This window comes from Pelodiscus sinensis, chromosome 31 (genome assembly GCF_049634645.1).
Source record: "Pelodiscus sinensis isolate JC-2024 chromosome 31, ASM4963464v1, whole genome shotgun sequence".
Taxonomy (NCBI): Eukaryota; Metazoa; Chordata; order Testudines; family Trionychidae; genus Pelodiscus; species Pelodiscus sinensis.
Window position 1 is genome coordinate 13,460,651 of NC_134741.1, and position 14,887 is coordinate 13,475,537.

The window sequence follows — 14,887 nt, forward strand, 5'->3', positions numbered from 1 at the left end:
TCCTGGTGACATGTGCTAGAGTCTGGGCAGAATGGGGGTAAAAGGATTAAAGCCCCTTCTGACATGTCTCCAATTCCCCTTCTCCCCATGCCAGGTTGCAGAACACCCATGTCTGTCTCCAGCTCAGCCTCTGGCCTGCAAAGCCAGGGACAGGAAATGACTGTGGTGGAGCCGGTGAGCTTCGAAGAGGTAGCTGTGTATTTCTCTGAGGAGGAATGGGCTCTGCTGGACCCGGGCCAGAGAGCCCTCTACAGGGATGTGATGCAGGAGAATTATGAGGCTGTGAGCTGGCTGGGTAAGGATTCCTGTCCCCTTTGGTAACACCAGCTGGGTGCAGTTGGATTGGGTTTGGTTCAGCGTCATTCATTGCCTCTGCCCCCACGGTCAGGAGTATCTGCCCCGATAATCCTGGCTCTTGTGTGAAAGACTGTCCCCTCCGTATCCCCTCCCAGAGAAAGCAGGTTCCGGGAGATAATGGTGCTGCTCTTCCCACAGCTAAAGTCTCAATGTGCTTCCTTCCTATCTTGCCCATTTTGTGCCTTGAGTGGATGTTTGAGTAGAGAAGCTCAGGCAGTAACAGCAAGTACCAGAGTTCTGGGTCTGGCTGCTCTTAGTGCCTACAGGTTCCCCTTGTGGCAGTGCGGTGAGCCAATGGAAGGAGGGTGCAGGTACCAGTGTCCTTCCCTACCTGTAGCTAATCTCTGACATGCTGGTTCTTGCCAGTGGGAGGGGCTGGATGCTGGGGCTGAGGACGGGTGGACGAGGCAGTTCATGCTCTGCAAGTATTTTGTGGGAAGTGGCTCGGTAGTAAATGAATGTGAGTAGAGCTCTCCTTGCATTTCAGGCACAGGCTGGGTTTCCTTACAAAAGTTCAGTTTCATTGCCTCTGGGGCTCACTTGCCTCTGCGTGCAATGGAGGTAAGTCATGTCATCTGTGTTGTCTTTTTAGAGTGAAATATCTTCAGATAGGGACTTTTTCTTCCTGTGTGAATGTCTGACTTCATGCTCAGGAGACCGGTGTTCAGTTCTTTGCCCGTCTCAGACTTCCTGTGTGACCTTAGAACCATAGAGCTGGAAGAGACTGCAGAAGGTCATCAAATCCAGGCCCCTGCTCTGGGCAGAACCAGTCCCAACTAAATCATCCCAGCCAGGGCTTTGTCAAGCCAAGTCTTAAAAAACTTCTAGGGATGGAGACTCCACTACTTCTCTAGGTAACCCTTTCCAGTGCTGCACCACTCTTAGTGAAATAGTTTTTCCTTATATTCAACCTGGACCTCTCCCACCTCAACTTGAGACCATTGTTCCTTGTTTTGCCATCCATCACTACCGAGAACATCCTTTCTCCAGCCTCTTTCGAACCTCCCTTCAGGAAGTTGAAGGCTGCTATCAAATCCCCCCTCATTCTTCACTTCTGCAGACTAGACAGACCCAACTCAGTCAGCCTCTCCTCGTAGGTCATATGGTCCAGCCCCCTAATCATTTTGGTTACCCTCCGCTGGACCCTCTCCAATGCGTCCACTTCCTTTTTGTGTGGGGGGCCCATAACTGGACAATACTCCAGATGTGGCCTCACCAGAGCTGAATAAAGGGGAATAATCACATCTCTGGATCTGCTGGCAATGCTCCTCTTAATGCAACCTAATATGCTATTAGCCTTCTTTGCTACAAGGGCACACTGCTGACTCATATCCAGCTTCTCATCCACTGTAACCCCCAGGGCCTTTTCTGCAGAACTACTACTTAACTGGTTGGTCCCCAGCTTGTAACTATGCTTGGGATTCTTCCATCCCAAGTGCAGGACTCTGCACTTGTCTTTGTTGAATCTCATCAGATTTCTTGTGGCCCAATCCTCCAATTTGTCTAGGACACTCTGGACCCTATCTCTGCCCTCAAGTGTATCTACCTCTCCTCCTAGCTTAGTGTCATCTGCAAACTTGTTGAGGGTGCAATCCATCCCCTCATCCAGATCATTAATAAAGATGAACAAGATAGTTCCTAGAACTGAACCTTGATGCACTCTGCTAGTAACTGACTGCCATCCTGACATCGAGCCATTGATCACTACCCCCGGGCCCAACCTTCTAGCCAGCTTTCTATCCATCTTGCCGTCCATTTATCCAATTCACATTCCCTTAATTTGCTGGCAAAAATATTGTAGGAGACGGTATCAAAAGCCTTGCTAAAGTCAAGGTATATCACATCCACTGACTTTCTCATGTCTACAGAGTCAGTTACCTCATCATAGAAGCTTATCAGGTTGGTCAGGCACAACCTGTCCTTTGTGAATCCATGCTGACTATTCCTGATCACAGGGCTCAACAAATAATGCTATCTACTCGCCATGTGAGTAGATTGCAACCTGGAAGAGCCGGGTTCGGGCGATCTGTGCATGCGCAGACCGCTGGACAGCGCGGCTGGCGAGCAGAGCTCGCTGCAGTTCGTTGAGCCCTGCTGATCACTTTCCCCTCTTCCAAGTGCCTAAAAATGGATTCCTTAAGAATCCTTTCCATGATTTTTCCAGGGACTGAGGTACGACTGACTGGCCTATATTTCCCTGGATCGTCCTTCTTCCCTCTTTTGAAGCTGGGCACTACATTTGCCTTTTTCCAGTCCATCCGGGATCTCTCCCTACCTCCACCACTTTTCAAAGATAATGGCCAAAGGCTCCTCAATGACATTTGTCAACTCCTTCAGTACCCTCAGATGCATTAAGTCCGGGCCCATGGATTTGTTTTTCCTAAATAGTTCCTAACCTGTTCTTTACCCCCCCCCCCCCCCAAGGGCTGTCCATCTTCATCCCATCTTGCATCACTTGGTGCATTAGTCTGGGAGCTGACTTTGTCCGTGAAGACAGAAGCAAAGAAAGCATTGAATACTTCAGCTTTCTTCACATTATCTGTTTCACACCCAGGGACCCCACGCCCTGTCTGATCACCTTCTTCTTGCTAACATGCCTGTAGAAACTTTTCTTGTTATCCTTCACATCCTTTGCCAGTCGCAATTTCAATTGTGTGTTTGCCTTCCTGATAAGCCCCTGGCATTCTCGAGCTATACATTTATACCCTTGCCTGGTCACTTATCCAAGTTTCCACTTTTTGTAAGCTCCCTTTTTGTGCTTACGTTCACCAAGGATTTCCCCTGTAAGCCAATCCGATCTCCTACCATGTTTGCTTCTCTTGTTATGCATCAGGATGGTTTCTTTCTGTGCCTTCAGTCAGGCTTTTTTAAAATACTGCCAGCACTCCTGGACTTCTTTCCCCTTCATGTTAGCATCCCCGGGGATTCTGCCCATCAGATCTCTGAGGGAGTCAAAGTCTGATTTTTCTGAAATCCAAGGTGTGTTTTACTACACTCTTTTCTTCCTTTGGTCAGGATCCTGAAATCTACCATCTCATGATCACTGCTTCCCAGGTTGTCACTCACCTCTACTTCCCCTATTACTTCCTCCCTGTTTGTGAACAGGTCAAGCTGTGCATGGTCCCTGGTTGGATTCTTCAGCACTTGTACCAAAAAGTTATCCCCAACATTGTCCAAAAACTTCCTGGATTGCCTATATACTGCTGTATTGGTCTCCCAGCAGATGTCAGGGTGATTAAAGTCCCCCACAAGAACCAGGGCCTGCGATCTGGAAGGTTCTCTCAGTTGTCCGAAGAAAGCCTCATCTACCTCATCCACCTGATTCTGTGGCCTGTAGTTGACCCCAACCACAACATCACGGCTGTTGTTTGCACCTCTAAACCCATAGACTCTCAACAGGCTTTTTTCCCCCTCTATATACTGGAGTTCTGAGCAATCATAGTGCTCTTACATATAATGCAACTCCTCCTTTTCTCCCCTGTCTGTTCTTCCTGAACAGTTTATATCCTTCCATGGCAGTGCTCCAGTCATGCGAGTCATCCCACCAAATCTGTTATCCCAATTAAATCATTTTTTGGACTGGGCCAGGGCCTCCAATTCTTCCTGTTTATTGCCCAGGCTTTTCATATTGGTGTACAAACACCTCAGATAACCAATTGATCACCCTACCTTCTCCATTCGAATCAGGGGTCCTCCTTTGTTGCACGTTCCTCTTTGCATTTCTTCCCAGTATCCGACTTTCCCACTCCTCAGGGTTTTGATCACCATCCCCCAACAAACCTAGTTTAAAGCCCTTCTTACTAGGTTTGCAAGCCTGCCCGTGAAGATGCTTCTTCCTCTCTTTATTAGGTGGATCCCATCTCTTTCTAACAATCCTTGCGCCCGGAACAGTGTCCCATGGTCGAAGAAACCAAAACCCTCTCTCCGACATCACCTGTGCAACCACGCATTTACTTCCCCAATTCGTTGATCCCTGCCCAGTCCTTTCCCTTCAACGGGGAAGATGGACGAGAACACCACTTGTGCTCTGAATTCTTTGATCCTTCTTCGCAGTGCTACATAATCCACAATAACCTGCTCAAGGTCGTTCTTGGCCGTATCGTTAGCTCCCACGTGGAGAAGCAGGAAGGGGTAGCGATCCGAAGATTTGATCAGTTTTGTAAGACTCTCAGTCACATCCTGAATTCGAGCTCCCAGTAACCAGCACTCCTCAGTCCCTCTTAGGAGAGACTCCACAACCACCACCACCCATCATCTTTTTTGGGGGGTGGTGGTTGTGGAACCCCCATCCCTAGGACTATGCATCCCATGCCTTCCAGTAGATGGTGTTCCCTTCCGGTTTCTTCCTTGTGAGGTCCCTTCCAAAGCATTCGCCACCACAGAGCCTGTGGAGGGAGCCTGAAAGTGATTACTTACCTTTATTGCATTGGGGGATTCCTGTGCTGGCTTTTTTCCCCTTCTAGATGTTACCTGCTGCCAGTTCTCTTTCTAGTCCTGTACTGCCCTCTTGACTCTTCCTTCTGCTGTTTTTCCAGGATTAAACACTGCCTTCTATCGAGGAAGTCTTCATCCTCTCTGATCGAGCATAGGGTCAACACTTGGGCCTCCAGTCCTATGGGGTATGTCTACACTTGCTCCCTATCTTAAGATAGGGAGGCAAATGTAGGCGGCCGAAATTGCTAATGAAGCAGGGATTTAAATATTTTGTACTTCATTAGTATGATCTCGCCCATGTGCTAGTTCGAATCACAGGTGGCTGGAACTAGGAAATGTGCACCGGGACGTGGTAGTTCGCACCAAAGCCCTTGGTTCAAACTAACATTACTCCTTGTGTGTGATCGCTTCTCTCTTTAATAGCTATTATAGCCTGTCCCTGTTTCTCAGGGCTGGGAAGGATACCTACACTAAACAAGGACAATGCTTAGCTCCATATGAGCATCCCGATAGCACAGTGGAGTCCTGATTTACACCAGAGTTCCCAGGTGCTGCTGTGATTGATAATTTTGCTTCCTGCAGCAACTGCAGTGCCATATGAATTGCTGCTAGCACTACAGAGTGTTGTTACAGCTGTTCAGGGCAGCTCTTTCTGGAGCTCTGATGCCAGCGGTGCTGGCAGAGTGTGCGGCTTGCCCATGCAGCACAGCCCAGGGTTGCTGCTGAGGAAAAACTCAGACTCCATTCGGAGGCTAAGGCGCTCAGCCAAGTTTATTGCGAAAAGGAGCAGGGTGCTAGTGTCCCAGCTCCTAAGGCACAGGTATAGTGAGACTTGTCCCAACCCAATAACAGTACCAGCTCAGTCAGCAACCAGAATGCTGCCCCTCAGCCAGCATCAACATGCCCCTCCTGTGACTTCTCTCCTATATTGTGTGACAAAGTCCCTTGGTAGCTCCCTGGGGTTCTACACTTCTTGGCAGTTACTTGAGCACCTCAGAGACTCACAGAGCCCCCTTTTTTGCCCTGGGATTTCCCTAGAGGCAATGGTCCCCACTTACCAAGTTATTCTCATCACAGGCTAGTCATTGGAGTTCACCCTTTCCTTGCCATGCCTCGTGCTGCCTGAGAGGATTCCTTTTATGGGAACCTGGAGGGCTTAATTGGCAGCAGGTGCTTAACTCCAGCTGCAAGGTGCCTCCCAGTTAGGCCTCTCTTTTCTATCCTGGCTGCTGGGCTGTGTTCAGGTGAGGCTCATTTAGAAAAAGAAGGCATTAACTCACCTTCCAATATGGCTGCCTTCTATAGGCTTTTGTAAACCTTCCATGAGGCCTCGGTAGCTCCCTGCTTTTGGGGTGCTGTATTTTTCCTGCATTCCTCTGCTCTTCTTCCTTTTGGAGGGGGGTGTCTGTGTAGGGGGGGTTGCTGCTTTTGTGGCAGGTGGGCCCTGGCTACCCTTACATTTTGGGCCAGACCCCTTTTTCCACCTGTCTTTTGCAAGCAGCTTTCCCCCCCCCCCTCACCTCAGCTAGTTGCCCTGCCTTTGGGTGGAGGGAGGCCCCCTCCCATCTTCTTGGGAATCTATTTTTGTCCCTTTGGGGTTTTTTTCACCTCTGCAAGCCTGAATTCCACCATTCCTGCAGCTGCTGCTTTCCCTGAGGCAGAGGAGGAAAGTGAGCTGCTTTAGGGCAGCCCCTGGGGTTCTCTCTCCCCACAGATTGCCTGTGTGGGGGAGGGACTAAGGGACCTTCCATCAGGACCGCTGGGTGGAGGTTGGTGGGGGTCTTGTGTGGTGCTGGGGATAGGGGGTGGTTCTCCTCCTCCTGGTTCTCCTGCCCCTGTTTTCTGTTGCTGCTCCTTCCCAACCACAGTTGCTGTGGGTTTTTTTTCCATTCTGGGCCCCACTGCTTGCCTCCTTACACTTCTTTACTCTTCTGGGCCCTGCAGCAGGAACTGTGGGCCTGCTACACAAGCACCTGTGGGCACACTGGTTCCCTTTCCCAGCCATGTCTCCTCCCTTTCCCCATCCCCTCACTCTTGAGGAGGCATCTCTTCACTACTTGCCTTCCCTCTCTGCTGCTTGTCCCATCTACCCTGTTGTGTGTCCATACCCTCCCCCCATTCTTTTGTTAGGCGCTTAAGATTCCCCATCCTTTAATTACCACACACACAGCTTCACTTGTCCCCATGTTCTTTAAATAATAATTTACCCCTCATCTCCCCAGTGCAGCCAGAGGAGCTGCTCTTTCCATTCTGTGCTGGGAGCTGTACTCCTTCCTCTTTTTCCCTTCTCTTTTCTGAATCGTCGCCCTCCCACCCCACTTCTAGCCTCGTAGGGAGGAGCAGCAAACCTCCTTTCTTCCCCTTCCTGCTCCCTTCTCTGGCATATTCGCTCCTCTCCTAATTGGTTGTTTGTCCTTCCCTCCCGACCCATGACCACGATGGAGGGGTTGTCTGGTGACACCCCTGCCAAACCTTTCCCACCCCTCCCTAAAAACAGCAGTCCCTCTGAGGCTACTGGGCCCTCCATCACTATGGTGGAAGGGGGCGGACGTGGATGAGGACTCGAGTGCCTTGACTGCCCCTGCCATGGCACCTCTAGTACCCATTGAAGAAGTTCCCCTGAAGGGTAGGAAGGGCCAGTCGACCAAGGGCAAGAACCCCACCCGTAAGGCAAAAACTGAGGCGATGGCTCATTCCCTGGCCATTGCCCCCATGCCGGCCACGGCCTCCCTTCCTTCCCGCTCCCCCTGTTCCTTCCACCAGCTCTGGGGGCGATGTTATCCCGGCCCCCAGGGAGTACGCTCAGGTAGCCGCCATCCTCTGCCTGCAGCCCCCCAAGTTGCCTCCCAGAATTTCATTGCCGGCGGCCTGTGGCCCCTTTCCCACCCTAACCAGGCGGCACGGGATCCGTTGTCTCCTGGTGGTGGCCTCGCCCCACGTGGAGACCTACGTACGGGCATTGGCATGCGTGGTGGAGCCTGCAGCCATGGTGGCAGCCTCTAAGATGTTTGGGAAGGTGGTATTCTTTCTGGCATCCAAGGTTGCCGCCCAGGAGGTGGCGGAAAGGGGTTTGGCGGTGGGAGAGTCCACGTTCCCCTTAAGCCTTTGGAGGACCTGGGCATATGAGTGGTTTTGTCCTCTGTGCTTCCCTTCCTCCCAATGCCGCCCTACTGCCTTTCCTCTCCACCCTGGGGAGGCCTCTATCAGTCCTAAGTCCCCATCCTCTGGGCTGCAAAGACCCTAACCTCCGCCACGTCCTTTCCTTTCGCCGGCAGGTTTCTATCCAATTACTACCAGCGGGACATGGCGGAGAAGGGTCATTTCCGGTGCCCCATCAATGGGCCCAGTACCGGGTGTACTACACCATGGCGGAGGCCCGGTGTTTTCTCTGTCGGGCAATGGGGCACATCTGAAGGGACTGCCCCCTGGATCGGTTTGGGAGGGCACTGGCCCCACCACCGCTGGTGGCCCTGATGGTCCAGACCTTGGTGTCGCCCCTCCTCCAGTTGTGACCATGGTCAATCCCACTTGGGCTCTGCAGGCCCCAGATGAGCACCTGCTGCTGCCACCACCAAAAGTGGCAAGGCCGGGCCCGCAGAAGAGAGGGCGGCGGGGTCAGTGACCATCCTGAGGGCAGGACCTTGGGTACAGGAACCCACAAGGGGAGAGGCAATTCTCAACTTAGTCCTGAGTGGAGCACAGGATCAGGTCCAGGAGAGAACCATTACAGGACTACTTGGGAATAGTGGCCATAATATAATAACAATTAACATTTCTGTGGTGGGAAGAACACCTCAGCAGTCCAGCACTCTGGCATTTAATTTCAAAAAAGGGAATTACACACAAATGATGAGGTTAGTTAAACAGACATTAAAAGGCACAGAGACTAGAGCCAAATCCCTGCAAGCTGAATGGGATTTTTTTAAATACACCATAATAGAGGTCCAACTTAAATGTATACCCCAAATTAAAAAACATAGTAAGGGACCTAAAAAAGAGTCACCGTGGCTTAACCACCGTGTAAAAGAAGCGGTGAGGGACAAAAAGGCATTTTTTAAGAAGTGGAAGTCCAGTCCTAGTGAGATAAATAGAAAGGAACATAAACACTGTCAAATCAAGTGTAAAAACGTAATAAGAAAAGCAAAAAAAGATTTTGAGGAACAGCTAGCCAAAAACTCAAAAAAATAACAAAATGCTTTTTAAGTACATTAGAAGCAGGAAGCCTGCTAAAAAACCTGTGGTTCCCTAGACGATCGAGATATAAAAGAAGCAATCAAGGACGATAAAGCCATTGCGGAGAATCTAAATGATTTCTTTGCTTCAGTCTTCACGGCTGAGGATGTTGAGATTCCCAAATCTGCACTCTCCTTTCTGGGTGACGAATCTGAGGAACTGTCCCGGATTGAAGTGTCATTAGAGGAGGTTTTGGAACAAATAGAAAAAGTTAATGTTAACAAATCACCGGGACCAGATGGCATTCATCCAAGGGTTCTAAAAACTCAAAAGGGAAATTGCTGAACTATTATCTGTGGTTTGTAACCTATCCTTTAAATCAGCTTCTGTACCTAATGACTGGAAGGTACCCAATGTGACACCAATATTTTAAAAGGGTTCTAGAGGCGATCCTGGCAATTACAGAGGTCTAACTTCAGTACTGGGCAAACTAATCAAAACAATAGTAAAGAATAAAATTGTGACGCATGTAGAAGAACATAATTTGTTGGACAAAAGTCAACATGGTTTCTGTAAAGGGAAATCATGTCTTACTAAACTATTAGAGTTCTTTGAAGAGGTTAACAGACAGACAAGGGGGATCCAGTAGATAAAGTATACTTAGATTTTCAGAAGGCCTTTGACAAGGTCCCTCATCAAAGGCTCTTATGTAAATTACATAGTCATGGGATAAGAGGGGAGGTCCTTTCATGGATTGAGAACTGGTTAAAAGACAGGAAACAAAGGGTAGGAATATATGGTATATTTTCAGAATGGAGAGGGGGAACTAGTGGTGTCCCCCAAGGGTCAGTCCTGGGACCAATCCTTTTCAACTTATTCATAAATGATCTGGAGAAAGGGGTAAGCAGTGAGGTGGTAAAGTTTGCGGATGATACCAAACTGTTTGATAGTCAAGACAGAAGCAGACTGTGAGGAACTCCAAAAAGATCTCACCAGACTGAGTGATCGGGCAACAAAATGGCAAATGAAATTTAATGTGGATAAGTGTAAAGTAATGCACATTCGAAAAAATAACCCCAACTATATACGTTCAGTATGATGAGAGCTAATTTGGCTATGACAAATCAGGAAAGAGATCTTGGAGTTATCGTGGATAGTTCTCTGAAAACTTCCACACACTGTGCAGTGGTGGTCAAAAAGGCAAATAGGATGTTAGGAATTTGTAGAAAGGGATAGAAAACAAGACAGAATATCTTACTGCTGCTGTATAAACCTATGGTACGCCCACATCTTGAATACTGTACAGATGTGGCAAGGAGTCCTGTGGCACCTTATAGACTAACCGAAGTGTTGGAGCATAAGATTTCGTGGGCAAAGACCCACTTCGTCAGATGCATGTGAATTTGATAGATTTCCACTCCATACAGCTAAATGCAGTGCCTTGCATGGTGTCAAGTATCAGAGGGGTAGCTGAAGTGGGTCTTTGCCCACAAAAGCTTATGCTCCAACACTTCAGTTAGTCACAGGACTCCTCGCTGCTTTTGCAGATTCAGACTAACAGGGCTACCCCTCTGATACTGTGTACAGATGTGGTCTCCTCACTTCAAAAAAAGATATTTTGCCCTTGGAAAGGGTTCAGAAAAGGGCAAATAAAATGAGTAGGGGTTTGGAATGAGTCCCATATGAAGAGAGGTTAAAGCAACTGGGACTTTTCAGTTTAGAAAAGAGGAAACTGGGGGGGGGGAATATGACAGAGGTATATAAAATCATGAGTGGTGTGGAGAGAGCAAATAAAGAAAAGTTATTTCTTAGTTCTCATAATAGAAGAACTAGAGGACACCAAATGAAGTTAATGGGGAGCAGATTTAAAACTAATAAAATAAAGATCTTTTTCACACAGCTCGTAGTCAACCTGTGGAACTCCTTGCCAGAGGAGGCTGAGAAGCCTAGGACTATAACAGAGTTTAAAGAGAAGCTAGATAATTTCATGGAGGTTAGGTCCATAAAAGGCTATTAGCCAGGGGATAGAATTGGTGTCCCTGGCCTCTGTCAGAGGCTGGAGAAGGATGTCAGGAGATAAATCGCTTGATCATTGTTTCAGTCCACCCTCTCTGGGACACCTGGTGCTGGCCACTGTTGGCAGACAGGCTACTGGGCTAGATGGGCCTTTGCTCTGACCTAGTATGGCCGTTCTTATGACCTACCTCCGGGGGAGGTGTCCCTTTCCCCTGCTGCCCAGTCCCCACCCTCTGTTACCCTCCCACAGCTGCTCTTGTCCCCTAGCTCTTCCACCATTCAGGCCCAGCTCTTTTCCTCCATGGGCTGGGAACTTGCTTTGAGGAGGTGCTGTAAGCATGCCCAGCATTCTACCTCACCCCCTGAGGGGGAGGGCAACCTCCCTGAACCTATGGGGTTGGACTATGGAGCCATCCCTCCCTCTGAGCCCCCGGACACTTCACAGCACCGTGGGGTGGTTGAGGTGACTGCAGAGGTTGCAGGAGAGGTGAACACCTCCCTCCCAGGGTCCCTACAAGAGGGGGAAGCCATGGAGGTGGCTCCCACTGTCCCTGCCTCCGCTGAGCTGACCTTGCCACCGACACAGATCACCACCTGGTGGCGGGCAGCGGGCTCGCCTTCCTCTTTCAGGAGGTGGAGACTTTGTGGTTGACTGTGGTTGCCTCAGCGGGGGATTACCATGCCCTAGAAGGACAACAACAACTGTCCTCTCCTTCCTCCTCCGATCCGCTGCTATCTCTTCTCCCTGCCCCTGAGTTGCCCAAGGGTGCGACCATCTGCCTGGCCATCAGCAACACTGTCTGTGACCATCAAAACCCTGGAGGCTCTCAGTGGGCAGGAGCTACCATTACTGTCCATCACCCCCAATGGTGAGGTCTCTGGTGCTCACCCTCTGTGGCACTGGAGACCAGCGCTGGGGACATGTTACCTATTCCTACTGCTGCCACCGATTGTCCTGCAAGGAGGCACCGCATCCCGGCACCACCTCCGCTGAGGCTTCTCACCCTGCTCCCTCTCCTAGCCCCTGCTACACTCTAGGGGTATGTCTACACTACAAAGTTAATTCGAACTAACAGTCGTTAGTTTGAATTAACTTTCATAGCGTCTATACATACCGCTAGTTCGAACTTAATTTGAACTAGCAGAGTGCTTAATTCGAACTAGGTAAACCTCATTCTACAAGGACTAATGCCTAGTTTGAATTAAGGGCTGTGTAGCCACTTAATTCGAACTAGCTGGAGGCTAGTCCTTCCCAGGTTCCCCCTGGTGGCCACTCTGGGCCAAATCAGGAAAACTCCTCTCCTCTCCTCCAGCCGCTGGGCCTTTAAAGGGGTAGACTCTGGCCAGATGGCACTTGCCAGAGACCGCCCTGCCTATCAGTCTCTGCCCTGACCCAATGGCTGCAGGATGAGCCAGGCAGCCAGCGACAGCCAACCGTCCCCCACCCAGTCCTCCAGCACCCAGGGGCCGTAGACAGAGCACGCCCTCCTGGTCTAGTGCGGAGGTCATGGACCTCGTTGAGGTTTGGGGGCAGGCCCCCAACCTCCATGATCTCCGCAGTAGGTGGAGGAATGCGGCTGTCTACGGCCGCATAGCGGCTGCCATGGTCTGAAAGGGACACAGGCGCATGCAAGAGCAAGTGCGCCTGAAAATTAAACAGCTGCAGCAGGCATACACCAGGGGCAGCGCCGCAGCAGGGGCTGCCACCTGTCCCTACTTTGCCGCCCTCAACCAACTCTTGGGGGGCGGGGCAGTCTGCACCAGCCCAGGAGGCAGCGAGCCGGGACCAGAGGGCCCTGATCCAGGTGCACCGGAGGGGCCACCGCAAGGAGTTTCAGCACTGGAGTAGATATACCCTTGCTCCTTGTTCAGTCCCCCACCCAATTGAGCTTCCAACCCCTCTTCCTGCTCCCCCCATCCTTGTCTTTTCCCTAATATCCTACCACTTCCTCCCACTACTCCCCTTCCTCCCTTTCCTGCTCCTTTCCTTGACCTCTTTTCCTCCCCTTATTTTGTTGCTGCTGCCCCCGGGGTTGCCACGTTCAGTGCAGATGTTGGCCCCTGGGAGGTGGTTTTCGTTGCTCCTGCTCCCAGCACATCTGGGGCTGTTTTCCCTCTGCCACTGTCTTCCCAGCAGGAACTCCCGAGGCCCTGTGTCGATGGGTCATGGGGCTCCTGGAGGGTTCTGGCCCCAAGGCGTTTGAGGGCCAGATGCGCTGAAGGGCAAGATGCATGTTTTCTTGGAAGACATTTGTGGCTCTAAGAACAAGGTTGCTCTCACCCTTCAGCTCTGGAGAGATTTCCATCTTGTCTTACAAATGGTAAGGGCCCTCTTGAGGGAGGGTAAAGGGACCGGGCAGCGGGAGGCTATGCACTACCAGCGGGTCTGCAGCTTCTGTGATGCCTTACTCACTTTTGGATACGGTCATGGTTTGCTGTGGGGCCAAATCGGGGCTGCTGGCACTCCTGCTGGTGAGGATCTTCCCCAGCCCTCTTGATGTTGGTGCTCATCCTTACCACTTTATACACCTGGGGCTGCGGGTCGGGTCTCCGCAGGTGTTAGATACTCTCCTTCCTTCAGGAGTGGGGATACTCTGTCACGTTCCTGCAGGAAACCCTTACGACTCAGGCTGCTGAGGCTAGCTGGCGGCTGGAGTGGGGGGACGGTTTATTTCAGCCACCTGTTGGCCCGTCAAGCTGGGATGGCTACCCTGTTCTTCCTGAGCCTGCAGCCCTAGGTACTAGAGACCGCTGAGGTCATGCTGGGTTGCCTGCTGCATCTCCAGGTTTGGACAGAGGGGCTGACATTAAATCTCGTTAACGTCTACACCCCGACATCCAGCCCAAAGAGGCTATGCTTCTATCAGTGGGCGTCTATCTTCCTTGGATCCTCGTAAGTGCCTGGTCCTGGGTGGGGACTTCAACCGCACCCTCGAGGAGCGGGACCGTACAGGGATTGAGCAGTGCCCGGCCGCCGCAGACGTCCTCAGGGAGGGTATGTTACAAAGTTAGTACAAAGTTACTACAAAGTTAGTTCGAACTAACGTCCGTTAGTTCGAACTAACTTTAATAGGCGCTACACTAGCGCTCCGCTAGTTCGAATTTAATTCGAATTAGCGGAGCGCTTAGTTCGAACTAGGTAAACCTCATTTTACGAGGATTAAGCCTAGTTCAAACTAGCTAGCTCGAATTAAGGCCTGTGTAGACCCTTAATTCGAACTAGTGGGAGGCTAAGGCTTCCCAGGTTTCCCTGGTGGCCACTCTGGCCAACACCAGGGAAACTATGCCCCCCTCCCGGCCCCGGCCTCCTTAAAGGGGCACGGGCTGGTTACAGTGCCCGTGCCAGGTGCAAGCCTGCCAGCACCCAGCCAGCAGACCCTGCACCTGGCACGGATCGAGCCAGCCACCTGATATCCCCCAGCCCTCCCCCTCTTCCCGGGACCAGGCTGGTGGCTCCCGGGAGCTTGCCCGGGACCGCAAGAGGCGGGCACCCGCCTGGGCTAGTGCGGACATTGTGGACCTTGTCCACGATCTCTGCACTAGGCACAGGAAAGTGGCCGGCTTGGGCAGGAGAGCTGCCAGCCTGGCCACCCAGGAGCAGGTGTGCAAGAGAATCAAGGGGGTCCACTGAGACCCCCGACCCTGAGCCCTAAGCTTACAATGGAGTCCTGGGTCAGACCAAAGGTCCATCTAGCCCAGTAGCCTGTCTGCCGACAGCGGCCAACCCTAGGGACCCTGGAGGGGATGGACCGAAGACAGTGACCAAGCCATTTGTCTCGTGCCATCCCTCTTCAGCCTTCCACAAACTTTGGGCAGGGACACCACTCCTACCCCCTGGCTAATAGCATTCCATGGACCCAACCTCCATGACTTGATCTCACTTCCCTTTTAACTCTGTTCTAGTTCT

At 51.1% G+C, this 14,887-nt stretch overlaps 1 protein-coding gene across 5 annotated transcripts in view; it reads left to right on the plus strand.

Annotated features, from left to right (window-relative positions):
• The window catches only part of LOC102445887 (zinc finger protein RFP-like), a 35,048-nt gene that overhangs the window by 8,308 nt on the left and 11,853 nt on the right, over window positions 1-14,887 (plus strand). For 3 of the 5 annotated variants that reach the window (XM_075912359.1, XM_075912357.1, XM_075912358.1), the window contains one exon: window positions 95-295. In XM_075912359.1, coding sequence (XP_075768474.1) covers window positions 95-295 — 201 coding nt within the window. Of the gene's footprint in view, window positions 1-94; window positions 296-844; window positions 919-8,066; window positions 8,352-14,887 lie in introns of those variants that run through there. The other 2 variants (XM_075912360.1, XR_012898199.1) reach the window with 2 other exon arrangements.